Raw genomic sequence first — 20,484 nt, 5'->3', positions numbered from 1 at the left:
AGGCTATCCTCAAGATCTGGGACCTCACCCCGGTAAGTACCAGTACTTGGCATAAGGATGGATGTGGAAACGAGACGGCGGTGTGAAGTCTCCGCAATACGTACCTGGAAAAGGAGAAAAGTATACGTGTGCTTATTCCTTCGCCCGTTTGCCGGTGAGGTGGGTGCGGCGCATGGCGCACCTGGACCGTGGTCGACTATTCCACTTTATATGACTGGTGAAAATATAGACATGAAGCATTTGTGTGAGGGGCTCGACGCCGTATCTACCCCCACAGGCGGAAGGTGCACTTTTCTCCATCGGGGTAAGTGGCTAGATTGGCTTCTGGTGGTTTAGGCGTCGTGGATGATGTTAGGCTTATTGCGGATATCCGCCCCGGGATGTACATGCTGCACGAGGTGATGGAGAGGTAAGTTGAGTGATGCTAATCGTTAGCCGTGTCCGCGGAAGAGTGTTGAATGCACGAGCGTTCCCCATAGAGGATTGCGGTACGCTTGGTTCCGTCTATGATCTTCTCTAATTCATACGAGTCATCAAAATGGGCACTGCTACCGAAGAGTTGGCGAAGGTCGTTGCGTGGTTCACAGTCCGCAAGGACAAACCTTACGCAAAATATTCCAACTTTAAAGTAACCAGTCCTGATGCTGGAGAAAAGGAATACTATTGCGCATCGGCGTTGATTCTGGTTAGTGTTCGGGTTCATACCGCTCTTTTCAAACCTTCGAAAGTGTTACTGCATCGACCGACAGATATCAGGGAAGCCCGAACATAAACTGGAAAGACAGGAGGCATACATGCTGTGCAATGTGGCTGGAGACTTGAGAACGCATGAAGTAGCAAGAGGTCACCGTCAACGCCATCGGTGGTGTGCTGGGATCTACTCACGTCGTGAGCATCTTATACCTCATAATGAACCACGAAGTGGATATGCTCAGCCACGTAAGTCTAGTCATGTTACGTTTTGGTTGAGGTCACTGATATAGCATAGGTTCCGAGGTCGGGATGATGATACCCAAACATGTCTCGGAGAAAGTCCGTGGAAGATCAAGATTCTTTCTTGCCCGGATATGTACACCGTGCTACAACTATAATTGGAACATACGGGTGCGACGATCCAATAGACCAGTCCAATATTACATCCTCTCTAACAGCCTTGCACCTGACAAGTAACAATCGCATCGCAGCACCATTGACACCCCGTGCGCAGAGATCCAACCATAACCTCGCCCTTGCATTACCCAGGCCCTTAGCCACGAGGGTGTCCTATGCAGCAATGATAGTGCGGGACAAGCGGAAGGCAAAATGTCACTACTCTACTGTATCTTCAAAGCCGTTGCGACAACACCAGAGTAGGTCCTGAGTAAGACTGCTATATCTCAGGCATGCCTCGATCTAGGATGGGGTCGGCAGCGGCAAAAGCTGTGAGCGTACTGCAAGTAAGGTCCGGAGCCGCCTTGAGAGGATAACTTCCTGTCTCAATTGCAGGTATAAATGTTTATTCCAACAGCGTGTTAGTGGGCGATCAGTAATTGGTAGACACTGCGTACCGCTCGTCTTGGATCTTAATGGCTGACTGTCTCAGGATCCTCAAAGGCGTTGCGCTTTTCTTCGTTCGCTTCATTTGCTCGTGCTTGACAGATGACGTCTCTTTGATGATCTGATCGAGAAAGACAGGGGTACCCTTCCTTGGTACTCATACCCGACGACAATCCGTACTAATTCAGGTGCCCGGGTCGATTGACCCATGGGGAAACCCACCAGATCTAAGATTTCGAAGAACCGGGCGAAATGAAGATCCTGCCGCAAAGCGACGGCGCATATCATCTTGTCGAAATGGGATTGTTGGTACGTTCGATCAGCGATCCATAGGGATACACCGTCTTCGATTATATCATGAGTTAATGCAATCGGATATAGGAGGTACATTACCTGCTTCGCAGAGGATCGATTTCCCTATTTTCCATCTTTCCGGGTCGAGAAAAGCTGACGCTATTCACGTCAGTAACTAATCCCAGCTAGTCGAGTTGTGCTACTTGTCTCGCCATTCTCTGCCGGCCCGCTTTCGCTCGTGTAGGAATCAAAGGTGAGGTTTAATCGATCGTACTCGGCGTATTCCTTGACGATGAAATTGAGCGGCTTGGACTTTTAACGTTAAGATCGCATTCTGCCTCTCAGGACATCTCAACGTATACGTCGTAGAGATGCTTGATACCATCCTTTCTGAGCTCTTCCAGAGAGCCGTGTTCCTCGAAACCGACTGTGATCATGCCGAACTGAACCGCGGCGAGAAGTGTCACGTTGACGCACAACGCACATGAAACGGGTTACCCGCAGTCCTCAAGCGTCAAGATATTTGTGAGGTGGCCTCCCAGCTACGAGCCTTGCACAAGTTGACCAAGAATGGGCTGATTATGGTACTTCGGAGGTGTTTGACACAGAATGGTTTTGCTTTGAGACATCAGGCGATGAGAACTCGATAACGGCCTTCTTTCTGCTCCTGAGTACTCATTGACGGCTTTGCAGTTGGACCTTCGTCTGCGAGGGTATGAATTTGGTCGAGACCTCACGAAGGAGGCTGGCATTGTTGCAATAGAGGCTGTCGTAGCTGATTGGACAAGACGAAACTGCCGGGTCGGAACTACATGCGGAATGCTCACAAAATCCTAAGTAACGATAGAATGCATGGGACACGGACGGCGCGCACGCCTGCATGTCAGAACGCAAGGAATGCTTACATTGGACACCCCCTTTGCGGCCAGCTCATCAGGCTTTCCAGGAAACCTGAATCAAGGTAGTGGGACAGGAAAGTCGGCACATTTCTTTTCATAGTCAGCGCCGGTGTACCCTCCTCCAGGTCTAGCGGCAACGGTGCATAAGAGAACAATTTGCGATGCGACAGCCATAAATTACAGTATGTAAGGAGGACATTTCTTACGGCAGTCACACAGCAGAAGGTTTGTTCACACACCCACAGTATCGGAGTTTCACGTCGGAGACAAAAATCGTGTCCGTGCCCACAGCACAACGGTGTTTGCCTCCAACTTGAAACTCCGCTTATGATTTGGAACCGAGCGTTTGGCGGCCGAAGTTGGCCCGCCGAAACTTGCCTTGCTGTGAGCAATAGGCCCAGGCCAGCTTTTTGATTTCAGGCTTTATTGTTACACCACAAGGTCACTCCTTCGTTTGTTGAGCTCGATTCATTAGTGATGATTCTCATGCCCGCTGTGAATAGCTCCGTGGCATCTGGGCCGCCGCTGTTTGTCTGACATTGTGAATTGAAGAAATCATGCGACTATCGATCCAGAATCCGGGAAATATGCTGAAACTTCCTTCGGGTGTGATGCACGCCTTTGAGAGCAAGTGTTTTATTGTATTGTACATATTTCGGAACTGAAGTTGAATGTACAGAAAACATACAGCAAACATCATTTACAGTTCAGCAGCCAGAACAGCAGTAGCGCCGATTCCATACTCGTCCTCTTAAGGTCTTCTAAGGTGCTACTAAACCAGCAACCACCGCAATCATCATTACCTGATGATAGAGTTTTTGCGCACGTACAACGGCACCGGATAAGTAACTTACGGTGTCGCGTATCACACAGCGCCATCAAGTGTGTATGAACGCCTGTGCCGTTGCATGAGGTGCATACCGAATGAAGTAGAGAGTGGCGACTTACGTGTTGATGCCCTGGAAGTGAACGGGGGCCTCGTCGCCGTGCTGGGATTTTGAACCAGCATCGTAAAATACCTGGCCTTGGAAACATAGGTAAGCAGACTTGCAATTTGGGCAAATCATTTGAACAGGAATATTCTGGGAGAGATTGGGAGTGGAGTTTTCTGATGTCACAGTTTCTAGCCCCTCTGGGACAGCAGGGGGGCGCTCTGGGTATGTTGCGTTAGACATTGTCGATGCGCTATGTTTCTTGTGACAACACATCGCTTTTTATAAGCCCAGTGGGTGTGCGTGCAATGGGATGTTTACGCAAGCGACGCAGGTCAAGTCTGTTTGATCTGCTGCGAATGGCCAACAGCGTCGTGGCGCAGTAAATCAGGCAATGGGATCAAGCGGTAAGCAATATGTCTTCGAAGGAGCTATGGATGTGCCTATTATCAAATTATCAACGCAACGCCTGCCTTCTGACCTGCGTGCAATCGGATCTGTGAAGTGAAGACGGTGAAGCCTCGCGGAAAACGACACCCAGAAGTGGTATGTGGAAGTAGAGTGATGCATGCAGAAAACAAAGGTAGCAGAAGCTTCCATTCTGCTCGTGTTTATTTGAACCATGCACTGTCCATGTTCTCATAAGAAGCTCTATTTCCGTCAGGGGCTTTTGTCGGTCATTAGCCTGAGCAATGAATGCAGGCTAAGACATGATGCTCCGCAGGTGCTCATGTAGATCTAGTACCCACTTATCAGTTACTATACTGTTGACCAGAAACCTTCCTGACCTCAGAACAGGGGAATTTTGTCTTCAGCTGCATTGTCTGTTTCCTGTGTGAGCCAAACATCTGCAATGTCAGAATTTGCCATCGCGATAGGCCGATAACATAGAGTAACTAGGAACGGATTAGAAATCCGAATCATGAGAAGTGCTTAACAATTGCGTTAACAATGAGACCGCTGTCCGCTGAGAAGATTGACTCCAGATATCCGCGCGGTAAAGCTGCACTGTGAAATCAATCCGATCACAGTTGCAGCAGGAATCAAGCCGTATTGCGTACCCCCATCATCAATAATAGCTAGGTGCTCGCTTTATTGGACCACAAGCCCACCCGGAAATCACCGTAGTGAGTCGGGGAAAATTAAATTTCCTCTTCAGACAGAGAAAAGTGCCCTACACGAAAATAATCATTATGGCGCGCGATACATATCCCAAGATCAAACTTAACTCTGAACAAGTCTAGGCGACACCGCGCAGAAATAAGTAGACGGAACAGGAACCGGAGTACCAGCCGCGTGCGGTAATGGAATGCGTGCCCGTAGATAGAGGGTGCGACTCACAATCATAGCTACATGCTAATCACAGCAAGTTTCCGTTGGTGGCATGCTCCTACATATTTCACCCTGTTCATAGCAAATTCCGATGGGTGGCAATCACCGACAGTGAGTTGGGGTAAATTAAATCTCCCCTTCAGATGGAGACAAGTGCCCCAAACAATGCGCTCCGAGGCTTCTGAAAGCACGCAGAAAATAATCGTCACGGCGCCCGATACATATCCCGAAATCGAACTTAACTCTAAACAAGTCCAGGTAACCGCACAGAAGTAGGTAGTAGGTAGACGGAACAGGAATCGGAGTACCAGCCATGTGCGGTGATGCCAATCAGAGTAAATTTCTGTGATGGCGTCGTGGGCTGCGCGTTGCACGCTCCTACATATTTTAAAATGCTAAACCATGTACCGCGGAGGGGGGGAAACACCGCTGCGGGAGCAAGTGAAACGAGTCGACGGGATTGGATGCGATAAAGTGAGGGCTGAAGGATGATGACCCTAAAAAGATATGTACATTTTATCAACCAGATACTGCCTGATTTCTTGGGGCCACTGCTTCTCAGTTCGAACCTAATATTTCAGAGCGCAAAGCTGGCCATTTTCATATTCAAACAGCAGGAAATAAGGGCACAAACGCATATAGGTTGTGGAGTTTTGCCTGTGTCTGCTCCAATGTGGTCTGGCCATTCAAATCGTACACAGCACGTAGCCGAGTCGTTCATATATTTCAGCTGCATATGTTTCCCCTGGAGCTGGGCCTGGCTATCTTGATTCCGAGATTTTGGAGTCCTAGGAAGATGGGATACGAAGGAAAGCAACCACAGGAGGGAATAAGGTTACGTTACATAAGCCCGCCGCTCTGCTGCCAAGGATGTTCAACGTTGAAGGCGCTTAATCACAGCTTCACCTCACCTGTGCATCAATGGCAATCCTCTCAAAAGTCTCTTTCCACTAACGACACCCAAATCCATGAAAAGGAGCAGAAAAGAGCAAAGCAGCTTTCCTCAGCGGACGTGCAGACATTACAGAAGAATATTGACGGCCTGATCGAGTGTACACAGATCATCCATATAGCGAGTGCTTCTCACTCATTCATATAATTACTCTCACGACGACGTTGTTGTATCCCACACTCCTGCCCAAGAATTCCAAGGTAGACCTGTTCGCTAAGGCCTTGTCAGTTTCCATAAATTTTCCAGCAGTTCACCTCACCGACCTGTTGCGGATGACGCACCTGTCGGCATATGGCTTTCCACATCCCCATTCTCTGTCTCATTGATGTGCGAACGATGCGGGAGTGAATCATGGCGGCAGTGGGGTGGCGAGTCTCGTCTTCCCATCATGTGATCTTCAGTACCGACGAGGGGAAGATGGCAAACATAAGTCCTCGCGCTATTGGGCTCGCCCGTAGTTGCAATCACGTTCCTGTGAATAGTCCCTGTCACGCTGGACAGACGGCCAAGTCTAGCAGCTGCGCAAGCCAGGCGCTGACTGTGGCCCTTGCTGTAGTCCCTCTGCGAAGCTTGTGAGCGTCAGGCACACCATCAAGAATCCAGAGATGAGCCAGTAAAATGGGACATTGTGTCCAAGTCTGAACTGAAGTCAAAACCACCCAATGAATCAGAGTGCGAAGACGAGCAGTCTTGCTCCAACAGTACCAGTGCACGGTATTGATACATATCGAGTCGTGGGAAATTCTGGAAAGAGGGAGGCGAGATAAACGTTATACTTACAGCAATAGACAATAATGCTGAGTCACGAGAACTCGTGGGCGTACTGTTGTACGCTATGGAGGATGCAGGCCCGTGTTCGACGTGAAACTGAGACGAGCATTGATAACTTTCCAGGGGTTTTGTCACGACCTGACAAAGCTTGTTGCTCGTCGTTGCTCGTGGCTGCGGGGGTGCGCGCATCGCCAGCGTCACATGTAACATCCACTGAACCAGAACTGTCATGTTCCTTTCTTACTTTTCCTTTGTGTTTCCCCCGCGACAGAATTTCCCTCCCTGCAGTGCTTCCATGGGTGTTAGGGCGGTTCATGCGGTTGAGGCTGCCAATACTTGCATGGACACAGGCAGTCTTGATGGTTAGACCGTCCACGCTTCATAAAACTTCAGCGTGGGCGTTGTTGTCCATGCCTGATCAACCCTCCCGTGTTCTACAGAGCAGGGAATGAGTGACACTCGACGAGAGATGGGGACGTGATTATTGGGCAAAAATTCCTATTCTGATTATGGACGGACTGGTGGAGCCATAGCGGTAGGGGCACCGTCATCGAGCTTCAGAAACTGATGCGTGGATATAGTCGATGGGAATGAGGGGGGAGGGGAGGGAGTGTGATGCAAGCGCTGGGTAGGGACCACATGAGGATTTGTCGTCTTTGGCATCCCGTCTCAGAGGGTCAAAGACTCCAACTGATCTATCTAGAAGTTGATATGTTGCTGAAGCAAGAAATGAGCGGCAAAGGCAACATGGGAAAACTCGATTTACCTCATCGTTGTCATCGAGTCGGACTCGCCATCGACCGCCTCGATTGTCTAAGGGCCGTCGGAAGTGTCGTTTTCGGCGCCGGTGACTACTGTGACTGCGGTGGAGTTCTTTTCCTCGAGAAGACAATCACCGCCCTGCAATTGGTTGGATTATCCCGATTGACAGCGCTGTTGTTCCAGCGCGGTATCCTTAGTCCGGCTACGCCGACGAATCTCTTGTGATCGACGTTAGTTGGGTTTCGAATGGTGTCAGAGGGTGGTTTTGGGGTGTGAATTCCTGGGCAGAACGTCTGGGAGCACCAAAGCAATACGGATGGAGCAACGAGGTGGTCGAGGGGCAGCTTACATCCGAGAATTCCGATGATGACACTCGCTTCAAACTTTCACTGCACTATAAATACACCAGCTGTAATAGCCCACGACTCACTGTAAAGGTGACTTGGACTGGAGAAACAAATTAGATTATAATTACTATCCACAGCCCTCCGGGCGCCCCTGGACGCCATTGGAGGAAGTATGTGACGGACATAATTACGAAGTTTTACAAGTGAAAGAAACATTTGCTTTTCGAAGAATCTGCTATCGACAGTCTATGGTAGTGTTCGAATGGTAGGGCAAGAGTGGATTGTTCGTCGAGGTGGACTATATAGGGTGGTAGATGATATAACTGTTGCGTGGTGAGTTATGGTATGCATGGTCAGCGCAGGACGTACGAGCAATCTTCAACAATGTAGAGGATCGGCTGGCACATAATGAAGTAGAGCCGCAGACCTGGTCCCCGAGTGTCCATACGGCGTCGACGATACCTAAGCGATAAAAGGTGGGCCCTCAATCGTTTCCCAAGGTCACCAATACTGATGTCGATAGCTGACTCGGTTAACGCGTCCTTGTTTGGGAGTTCGTCCATGCAACGACTGCTTTCCACAAGGGCTCCCACAACTGTGATAAAGGTTGTGCCTGCAGGCATGCTGGGTCCCGGAGCATCTGCAAGCGCATGTCATCGCCTGCGTCGTTGCATGAGCTGACGACAAGTAAGGTGAAGAGTGACCAGCGACCTACAGGTTGACACCATTGTAATGTATCAGCATCTCCAGGTCATGAGAGCAAGAGTGGAGATTGTAATAGTATAACATTGTCAATGAATGATATACTTGTTTCCGCACCTCTTGTGGATCAAGTGCTTCAGATTCCGCCAATTCAAGCCACTGAGCGGGTTTCTTCCCTGAGACAAACAGCTTATAGATAGGCAAAGTGGCGACGAAATTCGTGAATCCTTTGGGCAGAAAGAAGGTTTCCACTCAGGTTATCGCATCCCTTAGCAGAAACTGAATTGATATCGGTACTTTGAGATGGATTTTCTGTCTTTGTTGTCTTCGCACGTGTAAGATCGTTGTCAAACATTCACAGGCTTCGCGTCGAGCTACCCGGCGAAGGTTTCAGCGTTTACAGCGGTTTGCGAAAATAATGTCAGATATTTATGAGCGCGTCGTGAGCGCTTGAGTTCTGCCCGATATGGAAATGTAGGAATTTGTTGGCCTACGTACTACCAGTGCATATGGCCAGACTACATCATGTACTCCTGAGATGGCGCAGTAAATACATACCGCTTCTTCTGCAATGAAACTGTAAAACTGCTTTGCATTGAAGGAGCCCTCAACACGTGCTGTAATGTACCCATCCACTATCATGGCAGCACATAGTATCTATTATCTCGAATAAACACATCCTTTAGCTGTGCACAGTGACTATATGCTACTCTTCCATTGTGCTGGGAGGGCATGCGCTCGTTCTTGCTCGTTTCGTCGACGACCGCGAGTGCTGAAGCGCTGACCCGTCGCCAGTGAGATTTTCGTGAGTCGCGGTGATGCCAGTAGTTGGTCTCACTAGTGGTTTCACGCTGGCTTGGTACATTTCCTTATTGGGCGGAGCGCACGACGCGCTCATAAATATTTTGCTACTGACATTATTTTCGCAAATTGCTGTAACTACTTCGTGAACCAACAAAGGGCTGTGATTGAACGTGACTCGGCGTGTCGCTCGCTTGCTGGCCAGTTGCGCCAGGGTTTAACAACATTGTTGAAACCCACGGAGAAACAGCCGTATGTAGTCACCTGATACTAGCCAGGCTACTACCAGGCTGGCGCAGCATTTTGCCACTCCCAATCATCGATCTCGTTGTGATTTTGCCGTGAACCACTGATCACAAACTAGCAGCACGTGCAGACGGTGAGTCAAGCCGCGTACCATTGCACATATGGCACAAGCCCGTTTTTATTGGCTGATTATATCTCCACTTGCCTTGGATCTTAACCAGAAACCTGCATCAGGGAACGATGGATTTGATCGACTTTCCATTCCCTAGGTACCACGGGGTTCATCGAAGGGGACACCGGCGTTTCGTGAAATCCCATCTCTCGTCTGGGCCCTAGTCAAATAACCCCGTTTATTACCTCCGCCACCCTGGAGTTTAAAACTTGCTGAAATTCACTACCTGCTTGAATCAAGCTTGTACAAATCGCGATAACGACTGCAGGCAGTTTATTGGCCGGAGTGAAGGCTTGCTGTAGGGGGCACTCCACGAGTTAGAAGGGTAGAGAGAGACCAAAAGGGGAAACCTCCTGCGGTTAGAAGTACTCACGCCGAGTTGCATGCGATGGAGTTCAAGTCGCAGTCTTGACATGTACCAGAATTAGGCATCAATTTTCGCCTAAACTTGCCTTTCATTCACTTGGTACTGCCAATGGAAGCAGAACAGCTTAGACAGTTCTTTTATGGTTGAGTGTGAGCTCCAGAAATATGTCGAAAAAATAGTTCCTTCAACTGGGCCAAATTGTAACGATTCACGATCTTACATGACCGTTAACACCTCGGAATAATAATGTTTTATTTTCCCTTTTCTTTCTCTTCCTTTATACCTCCCTTTTTAGTTACTTGTTTGTCTCCCACCACACTCTGAATGTATATACATCAGTAGACCACTTTGTGAGCTGGTAGTCCTAGGGAATCTGTCCAGTGCTGGACAGCTCTGGACAGCTCTGGCCAGCAAAAGTGATTTACTGATGTAAACTGTAGTTACTGATGTACTTGCTCCCCAGTCTACCTTGAACAGAGACTTTTGGCCAGTTCTTCCTGAGTGACTGTAAGACTTACTCCAATGAGAATGGACTACCCCCATGTGACTTACAGCTGTTTGCAAAATGATGTGGAAAATCTGTTTGACAATTAGTCTGTTCAGATATAGCCAGGATAGGACCTCGAAACCACCTCTATGGTAACATTGTGTAGTGTAAGCATGTACTTAGACTTCGTCCCTACAGCAGACTTGTTTTTCAACATTTCATCACCATCGCAATCCCCCACTCCTGTTGCAGAAAAATTACATTCTTTCACGATTTCACTTTCTGTCTATGGACCCAAGAAAAAGGAGAAGGGAAAGACTGTGCCAAAAGTGACCATGAAGACAAAAGAGCTTACTTTTGCTGTCAACAATACTAACTACCTCAATTTTCTACAGCATGTACTGGACAAGCATAGTCAAGGACAATATAGGGTCTCAAGTGTTGGAGATATATTCTCCCCTGTGTTCTGCTCACTTTGGTGCGATGTTTGGGTGCTTACATAATCACCTTAGAGCGCACATTTTACAGTAGTTTATTCACTGTTCCCTCAGTAGCTTGTTGCACTACTGAGGGTAAGCTCACTTTCACTACCAGTATTACACTTACTGATGTCTTGTAGATACCTACAGGTTGGTCTAATACATCAGTAGCTTGTTGCACTACTGAGGATACCTACAGCATCCTTCAAAATCAAGCAGTAAACATTTTCCCTTCAAGTTTGTACTGCCCAAAGCGTGGAGGTAAGTCATTTCTCACTCTGCAAATCTGTGCTAACCATGCTTTACCTTAGCCAAGCTGTCAGTAATGCAATCGATGTCAATAATGAAGTTGACTACAAGGATATGGTCAAGAGGATTTGTAGCATTCACCCTGGCCCAACGAAGATCTATGTTGATATGAAACATGTGGAGAAACTTCCAACTATCAATGGCTCTGGAGATGAGAGCAACTCGTCTGGTGAGGATAGTGGAAAGCAGAAACATTCAGACCTTGATATGCACCTTGCCCGGTGGCACATGAAACTCCTGAGCCAGTACAAGAATGAGAATGATGAGGGAATGACTTATGTCAGGCCAGCAGGGCCAATCCCCCTTTCACCTGCGATGGTACTGGACTGGTGCTGTGCATTGGTAAGTCTTTCACTACTCATGAACATTCTATCCCTAAACTATCTGTAGGATGAAGGGCAAGCTACATTGTTGGTTCCCCCAAACCTCAAGTCTTTCAATTGGAGCAACAAAGTGCTGTTTTTGCATCCAGCCTGCAAAGTGCAAGCCCAGGCATTGCAAAATATTGATATCAACTCTATTACTGGTGTTCTCCTTCTTCAGACACTTGCAAATTCCAGCCTCTTGTCACCCAGTGTATCTAGTGCCTGCACTTCTCCAGTTCTGCCTCCTGCGACACCCACATGCATGCCACAGGATCCTCCCATTTCACCACCTGTCCCATCTCCATCTCATCTCTCCTGCTTTCTTTGCTATGCTGAATTGAACCTTGGTGTTCACAATGCCACCCTCTATGAATGGGAACTTGAACTGCAGTTGATCAGGCCTGACATCCTCATGGATATTGATGACCAGACACTCACTAGGGCTGGTATTGCCACTGGTGACATCATTCGTCTCAAGAAGGGAAGTTTACTTTGGTGGAATGGTCCTGATGTGAAGAGGAAGTGTAGCGACACTGGGGCATTGTCAGGCAACAAGTGAGTGGGCCAAGCCTCATCCCCACCCACCAGGCCATTGAAGAAGATTGTGTATGAGAAGTGATTCAAGGACAGTGGTGGGTGTCATTTCACAGCATCTCCGATGATGATTGACAAAGATGATGATGGTAGCAAGCCAGCCCCACTTGACTACGACCTTTATTATCACTGTGAGAGTCAAGATCAGTGGTTACCTGTGCCCCAGGGTTTCGTTGTTGATGAGACTGGGGAGGAATCAGAGGACGACATTTTTTCTACATAATGCCTACATACCTTGCTTCATGTAACGCCTATGTCACATACATAGGTATCATATCAATTGCAATGTCAGCCTAGAGGCCATTTTTCACATTCATACTACATTGAACCTGCATGCAAAATCGACTGGTAATTGAAGGGGGAATCTACTTAGACACAGTGATACAGTCACTACACTATGTACCCAGATGCATGGAAATAACCCTCAGCCTTTTCAGGTGTAATACTTTGACATGCACGAACAATCACCATCATTGATAAGTCGTCTGAGTGGAGACACAAGTATGCCTTGATCATAGAAAATGCTTGCTTGATGGGGTTGTAGTCTGGTGAGTATGGCAGGAGATAGATCAACTTGCAGACTGTGAGATGTCAGTGAAAGAAATATCAATTGATGGATAGTCACATATGATGCATATCTTCAACTAACTTGTGAATTTCCTCACTGTGGTGAATGCAGCAGTTGTCCATAATAATAATGCTGTGGGGGCCAGGATATGGGTTGGTAAAAGGCATCTGTTGGATAGATTAGCATGTACCGGCTTGAAGATGATTCACTTATGATGTGCTCCTTCAGAAATTGCAGAAATTGCTCTCCATCAACAGTGCCCTCAATGATATCATATGCGATGATGCCATCAAGCATGATGGCAGGGAGAATAGAGTAGCACATTCCATGTACGAAGTACCTCCTGACTTGGCAATGTAGACCTCTGACTGTTCGCCCATGTGGGTGAGTGGAGGTATGCTTGTCCTTGGAAGCTTCATCAATGAAGACAAGCATATTCAGGTCTGGCACTTCTGCTGCAATGCGATTCATGTAGAGCGTGCATGACTCCTCGTTCCTCTCAGAGGCAGATGTGGAGATGACCTTCTGAGTGATGTGGAGGCCCTGAAGAGTTCAAGAAAGTGTAGATGGAGTGATATGAACTTGATGCTTGAGCCAGAGCTCCTCTCGAAGTTCATCTAGGTAGATTGTGCTGCGATGTTGAATGATGGCAAGGATAAACGTGAATGTCTTCAAGGCTGAGAATGCGATGATGACCTGATGGTATGGGAATAAGTGTTTGGGTTGTACACGACACTGTACTTGGTGTGAAGTCTGAGAGTTTTGTAAATGAGTGTTTTCTTGATGCCTAGAATACTACAGATTTGCTTGATGCTATAGCCATTTTGGTGAAGGACAGGAATATGAGACTTGAGGTCGATGGATACCATGCAAGAGGGCATGCAGGCAGTATGTTTGATTCTTAGTGTACTACGTTAACAGACAGTAGCTACCCACTAAGGTACTTCTGGGGTCCTATCCTGGCTATATCTGAACAGTCTGATTGTCGAACAGATTTTCTGCATCGTTTTGCAAACAGCTGTAAATGAAGTTGCTTTCATCACATATTTTGAACTGCCTTTAAACCCTCTGTTTCTACTCTCTTAACCTGCCTTTTGACCTCGACATTGCCTGCTCACTATTGGTCTGGCCAACTGGTGCATAGTAGCAACATTAAAGTCTGTACTGATGAACTCTCTGTTTAATCCACAAGCAATAAATGAGGAAATCTGATGCCACTTCTGGGCTATCAAGCCAGAGTGGGTTGGTTTGATCCAGTTTGGAGGAGTCATGAGGGGTGTTTGACTATGATTACATGACAACACCTGATGATGTGACATCTCTGCTAGCTCACAGGTACTCAGAACCTGTTAGGACACCAGGCAATGCCCAAGGCTGCATCGATGATGTGAGTGACATGCCAAGTAGAGCTGTCACACAGCCAGTTTGCAAGCTTGGGAGCATGCTGCAAGGCTGTGCCCCAGACCCCCCAGCAATGACTGGAGTGGATAGAATAGCACACACAGAGGATGATGGTTTTATGAAGCCATGTTCACCTGCTTGTAGCAATGTTTTGGTAGTCCCAATGTCTGTCTTGTTAGACCAGAATAGGTGGCCTGCCTGGATGCACAATGAGTCTGAAGTTATTACTAAAAATGAAGATAAACCTAGCCCTAAGGTTTTGTGGTCAGATCTTGTCAAGAACAATGAAGAATTAAGGAAAGTTGTACTGCAGTGGTTTGGGAATCCAGCAGTCACAGACAAGAATGACCAGCCTGAAATTATGAAACATGGTCAAACTGTTTCAGATGCAAGTTTACTGAGATTCACTGCAGAGGTGAAAGGAAAATGGAAAGTGCCTGCCCACAGCAAAACTTCAGAAGAACATCCTGTAGACATTAATATTCAATGTTCCATCTTGGAACAAGAAGAACAAGATGAGAATACCAGAAACATGATCATGAAGCTGAAGGAGGCTGGCCTGGTTGAGCAGCTCAATAGTGCTGAGGCTTTGATCCACAAACAGCAAGCAATCATTGAATCATTCAAGCATCACACAAAACATGAGTCTGTAAATCTGGGACCATCAGGACTCAGTGTCGAGCAAAAGGAACATGTGAACTGGACAGATGAGAATATTGGCTTGACTGAACCAAATAACACAAATGCTACAAAGTACTATTCTACCAGTAGCACTAAACCTGTTAAACAATCAGACTTGCCAGAGACTATAATCAATGGAAAGGCCCACCACAGGGATAAGACCCCAGCGAATAAGGTAACCTCCAATGCTCGAGCTTCATCTGTATTCCCATGTGAGAGTACTGTGCTGCACACAATGTGCAGAGATCCTGGTGATGACAACAGCTCATCAAGCTCAGACAGCATGGCTAAAGGACATAAGAAACCTACAGGAAACTATAATCAGCAAGTGATCACCCTGAGTGATCCATCTGACTTGTCCTCAACAAATGACAGTGACTCCTCATCAGAGGGAGACTCCTCATTCAGCTCAGATTTCTTTGAGGAAGAACCATTTACTATTGGCACCAATGACTCAGACAGAGAAAAGGTGTGGAAATGCAAGAAGAAGCATCACTACTGTGCAAAACTGAATAAGTTGAAGTATCAGCAAGCATTTTTGAAGGAAGACCCACTGTTCACTTACTGAGGTGAAGTACAAGTGGGACTCTTTAAGAAATGGTGTTGTGAGCTGCACAACTGGGTAAAACATGCATGACTAGACTGTAAAAAGAGTATTAGGCTAGCAGGGAAATACCTGAGCAGATGTGCTGTAGGGAATGTAATTTCCCTACCAGGGGAATTGGTTTATTTTCCTTGTTTTACTTCATTTTCATTCTAGATACTTTTTTTCTATGAGTTGCACTTAGATTTCGCATTTTTGGTTGCTTAGTCAGCAGTAGTGCTACTTGTGTATGGTTTTTTTCCTTTAAAGAATAGACAAGTTACCCTAAGACAAGAGACGAGCTTGAGCAGGTCATTTCCCTGCACCCAGACAGCCATAGAAGCCTTCAGAAGACTACCAGGATCCAGTCCCAGGCTATAGAAGCCCCTTTTGTCCTACTCTCTCCCCTCAGATCTTGTCATTCCCCTCACTCCTCACTTAAATCACTCATTTCCTACAGTGCTTACCAATTCTACAAATGAAACATACTTGACTTGAAGAAATAATATAACCTCACAATCTTCTTCAAGGACTTGTTTGATTATATATTCCCTGCAGACTTCCAAATGCAACAGCATGATAAGTTCAATGCATGCCATCAAGCAGGACACTCAGTCCCAGACTTTTTGAGAAAATTACAGGAAATAGCAGATACTGTGGGTGACATTAGTGAACAGGAAGTAGTTCTTGCATTTTGGAGACAATGCCAACCTTACTTGAGAGTGGAACTTACCAAGAGTGGATTCGATGCAACTACAGTCTCTATTGTGACTCTAGAATCTGAATGTGTAGACAGAAATCACAGGTCCCCACATGACCAAAGATATGCACACAGGCAAAGCATGGATCACCTTAGCACAGCCATTGTAAAGACTAACAGTGTGACAGATGCAGGGAATGCAATCCATAACAAGGACAAAATCATGTGTCAGCACTCAAAGGATCAGAACCTTGATAAGGAGAGAAAGAGGCACCTTCGTGCAGAAGGTAAGTGCTTCAACTGCAAAGGCACAGACCATCTGGAACAGAATTGCCCCAAGCATTGGCAGACCAGGGACAAGCAGAAAGGACTGCATGTCTGTCTTAACATTGTTAACATGTCCCCTGCTGAAGCTTGCCTCACAGCCATCAAAGAAGGGGCTGAACTTGGCCTATTTGCACTAGGAATTACTCACTCAGAAACACCTGAACTCCTCCAGCTGAAACAAGAGACCCTGAAGGCCTGTATGCTAGCTATGCTGTACAATGCTGTCCCTTTAACTCTTGACCAGCAGATTGACCCAGACAATTCCCCTTACCAGCACAACCATTTTACCTTGGAAGACTATGGCAGCCCAGACACATACTTACTGACAGACCAACACACCCTCAACAATCACATTCTCTACTATGAGGATCTCACTGATTCAGATTTTAATGTTGTCCATTGGCTCCACCTGAAGAAAACCAAGTGCTACAAAGAACTAGTCTTTGACAAGTGTGAAATGAGATGGCATGGTGTAGGGAATGTAATTTCCCTACTAGGGGACTTGCTTTATTTTGTTTGTTTTATTTAGTTTTCATTCTGTGTTTTTCTGTTAGTGGTACTTAGAATTTCACTTTTTTTGTTGCTTAGTCAGCCCTACCCAGTACTTGATGTAGTTAGTTTTTTTAAAAATAGATGAGTTACCCTAAGACGAGAGACAAGCTTGAGCAGGTCATTTCCTTGCACCCAGACAGCCATAGAAGCCTTCAGATGACTACCAGGATCCAGTCCCAGGCTATAGAAGCCCCTTTTGGCCTACTCTCTCCCATCAGATTTCACCCTTCCCCTCACTCCTCACTTAAAACACTTGTTTCCTACAACAGGCCCTCTCCCACAATCCCAAATTGCCTTAAGCCCATCAGCACTGAAACCTTGGAGTGCAGAGCAGCTTGAATGCACTCCCCTGAGGGGGGTCATGAAAATGAAACCTACATGCTTGAACACAGTGCTGCATGTGTCAAAGGCACCACTTGCCTCCTACCCAAGCCCATCATCATCGTAGTCCATGTCAATGACAAGCCCTATCAAGCCATGCTTGATTCTGGTTCATCATCCAACTTTATTTCTACCACACTCATAGATCAATTGCAACTACCCCTCAATCTACTTGAAAAACCCCTGAACCTCCAGCTCGCAGTCTTGGGATCATTCAGAAAGGTCAAAGCAACCACAACACCCTGGATCTTGTACCAGAATATTCATGAGAAGCATGTACTGGACATCATGAACCTTGACTCATATGACCTAATCTTAGGTATGCCATTCCTATTTCAACACCAAGTGTTACTTGGGTTTAACCCATCTCAGATCACTGTTCACAGCAATAACTCACTGCTGATCTGAGGACCACAAACAATTGCACTTGAGTCACATGCAGCCGAGCTACTGACAGATGAAAAGGAACAGTGCCAAGAGGAACTAAGAGCATATGTGAGGGATATATGCAAAGAAGCCATCAAACCCCCCCTTCCCCCTCTCCATGATATTAACCATGTTATTCCATTGATTGATGAAAATAAAGTATATTCATGGTGACCATCTCATTGCCCTGAACCTCTTAAGCCCCTTTGGCACTTGAAGCATGATGATTATATTTGAACTGGATGTTGGGAATTCAGTAGCAGTACCAATGCTGTCCCAATGCTAATGTTAAAGAAAGCTACTAAGGATGGGTCGCTAAGACTACAAACGGTAATAGATACAAGGGAATGAAATGTGAATACCAGGAAACTAGCATCCCCACTACCAGACATGGAGGCAATCCTCTGCAATGTCATGTCTCACACCTACAGGTCCCTGCTTGATGGCAAGGACACCTATGAGCAGATCTGCATCACTCCTGAGGATGTTCCCAAAACATTATTTACAACACCTGATGGGACCATGATCAGTCATGTAATGCAGATTGGTGACTGCAATGCAGGCATGACTTATCAGTCATTAATGAACCACATATTTGTGCTGTACATAGGAATCTTCATGGATGTCTACCTAGATGACATAGTGATCTACTCTGACTCACTCAAAGAACATGTAAAGCACATTAAAATTGTCATTGACACTCTGTGAAGACATGAATTCTACCTAAGTGAACACAAACTGCAGTTCTTTATGGATGAATTACAAATCCTGGGACATGTGATCAACACAGATGGTATTAGAATGGACCCTGACAAAGTAGATAAAATCATTAATTGGAAAGCACCCACTAACAAAGACCTACTCACAGGCTTCATCAGAGTGGTTGGGTATCTCACACCCAGATGCAAAGGCATTTGCATACCCCTCAGGCACCTGCACAAGACAGTGGTGGCCAACACTCCTTGGTGCTGGTCATTCATGGAACAAAGGGCATTTGATTCAGTAAAGGAGTTAGTACATAGGCATCATGAGATACAATGAATGATGCTAGACTACTCACCTGGACATGCCCCAATAAACTTGTCTTGTGATGCATGCCTGTCAGGTGGAAGTGGTGTAATTTGGCAGGGAGAAACTATGGAAAAAAGGAACATTGTCATGTTTTGGTCTGGTAAATTTAACCCAGCTCAGCAGAATTACCCTGTGCATGAACAGGAACTATTAGCTATAGTTGAGTCATTGAAAAGATTCCAACACTTACTGCAAGGCATGAAATTCTGCATATTCACAGACCATAAAGGACTTGAATGGATCCAGACATGACAAAAGCTGTCCCCACAGCAGGCTAGGTGGCTCAAAACATTGGGTGACTTTGATTTTGAGATTGTACATATACCAGGCAAGACAAATGTCATCACTGATGCACTGAGCCATATATACTCAGATGAACCTAAGGGGATGGTATGATCAGCCTTGGAATATGTCAGTGTGGAAGAGGAGCATGCACCTTCAATGCTGCTACTGAACTTGATTACCACCCCACTGTACATGGGCTCACCAATCTTCCTGGGAGCAATGAGGCATCAGTCTAGTGCATGGGAAGCATTCCCTAATGCAAAGCAAGTGATCCTGAAGTTACCTGGTGACCCAACATGATCACTGGAGGGTGGGAGTATGCCAAAGCCTGACACATCACCTGATGTGCCAACAATACCCAAGACACCTGCCAAGACAAAAATACCTACAACATGTGTTGACAACAGCCCAGATGATGACATCATGGCTGACACACCCAGTGAACAGGTACCAACCTCATTGCCTGAATTAGTCACCATGGCAGAGTCAGACTTAGACATATGCAAGGACATACACCATCAATACCATAAGGATAAATTCTTTATTGACATTGTTAAAAACCCTAAGAACTACAAAAATTTTGAAGTAGACAATGGTCTGATTTACCTGAAAGACAAAGGACAGTGAATTCTTTGTATTCCTGATATAAGTATAGGTTCCTGCTGCTTATCTGAGATCTTGATCTCACACACACATTCAATCTTAGCACACCTAGGCTCTGGGAAAACTACCAACTACCTACATGACAATGTATGGTGGAAGGGGATCAATTCAGATGTAGACAAATTCTGCAAATCCTGTACACTATGTCAGACCTCTAAGCCCAGTAATCATCCCAGCTATGGACTATTGGAAATGCTTGATGTCCCCACATACCCCTGGGAAACCATTGGAATTGACTTTGTTGGCCCCTTGCCAGAATCACATACACTTAATGGAACCTTCAACATGACACTTGTCATAATCAATTACCTAACTGTCAATCCCTGAATCAGAAGGACTGGGCCTTGAAACTACCAGCATTGAATTCGCAATGAACTCAGCTCAGTTGGAAACTACTGGGTTTACCCCATTTATGCTAAACTACAGGTGGTCACTAAGATCCATGATCTGGGAAACCAACTCAGAATTCCCTGGCATAAGAATATTTGCCCAATGCATG

The 20,484-nt window shown here is 46.3% G+C and overlaps 4 protein-coding genes across 4 annotated transcripts; 2 read left to right on the top strand and 2 right to left on the bottom strand.

Moving 5' to 3' along the window:
- Positions 1-6: 6 nt before the first annotated feature.
- Positions 7-793, top strand: F5J12DRAFT_849555 (uncharacterized protein). The gene is made up of 2 exons (XM_051746466.1): positions 7-516; positions 586-793. Exon 1 carries the CDS (start codon positions 58-60, stop codon positions 334-336), a length of 279 nt encoding a protein of 92 aa, XP_051597354.1. The 5' UTR covers positions 7-57; the 3' UTR covers positions 337-516; positions 586-793.
- On the top strand, positions 227-1,539 carry F5J12DRAFT_320193 (uncharacterized protein). Its single transcript, XM_051738890.1, has 4 exons — positions 227-488; positions 558-685; positions 750-939; positions 989-1,539. Exons 1-4 carry the CDS (start codon positions 422-424, stop codon positions 1,168-1,170), a joined length of 567 nt encoding a protein of 188 aa, XP_051597353.1. The 5' UTR covers positions 227-421; the 3' UTR covers positions 1,171-1,539.
- Positions 1,540-3,594: 2,055 nt separating this feature from the next.
- F5J12DRAFT_895498 (uncharacterized protein) lies at positions 3,595-3,904 on the bottom strand (the record flags this gene model as incomplete). Its single annotated transcript, XM_051747838.1, has 2 exons — positions 3,595-3,625; positions 3,678-3,904. 2 exons carry the CDS (start codon positions 3,902-3,904, stop codon positions 3,595-3,597), a joined length of 258 nt encoding a protein of 85 aa, XP_051597352.1.
- A 2,172-nt stretch (positions 3,905-6,076) lies between these two features.
- On the bottom strand, positions 6,077-8,899 carry F5J12DRAFT_928856 (uncharacterized protein; the record flags this gene model as incomplete). Its single annotated transcript, XM_051749465.1, has 10 exons — positions 8,541-8,899; positions 8,195-8,485; positions 7,954-7,976; positions 7,909-7,925; positions 7,828-7,872; positions 7,483-7,529; positions 6,770-7,042; positions 6,535-6,689; positions 6,227-6,514; positions 6,077-6,165 (listed from the first exon to the last, which is right to left on the bottom strand). The coding sequence occupies exons 2-10, from the start codon at positions 8,446-8,448 to the stop codon at positions 6,077-6,079; spliced, it is 1,191 nt and encodes a 396-aa protein (XP_051597351.1). The 5' UTR covers positions 8,449-8,485; positions 8,541-8,899.
- Positions 8,900-20,484: the final 11,585 nt, after the last annotated feature.

This window comes from Pisolithus orientalis (genome assembly GCF_024613125.1).
Source record: "Pisolithus orientalis strain OTSU chromosome Unknown F5J12scaffold_30, whole genome shotgun sequence".
Lineage (NCBI taxonomy): Eukaryota > Fungi > Basidiomycota > Agaricomycetes > Boletales > Pisolithaceae > Pisolithus > Pisolithus orientalis.
Note: the sequence above shows the minus strand (reverse complement) of the source record. Positions and strands in the feature narration are given on the sequence as shown.

Excerpts from the sequence above, each read along its gene's own strand:
- F5J12DRAFT_849555 (XM_051746466.1), top strand. The coding sequence starts at position 58 with ATGGATGTGGAAACGAGACGGCGGTGTGAAGTCTCCGCAATACGTACC.
- F5J12DRAFT_320193 (XM_051738890.1), top strand. The coding sequence starts at position 422 with ATGCTAATCGTTAGCCGTGTCCGCGGAAGAGTGTTGAATGCACGAGCG. Across the intron at positions 489-557 it reads GTTCCCCATAGAGGATTGCG|AGTTGGCGAAGGTCGTTGCG; the intron begins GTACGCTTGGTT and ends CTGCTACCGAAG. Across the intron at positions 940-988 it reads AAGTGGATATGCTCAGCCAC|GTTCCGAGGTCGGGATGATG; the intron begins GTAAGTCTAGTC and ends GATATAGCATAG.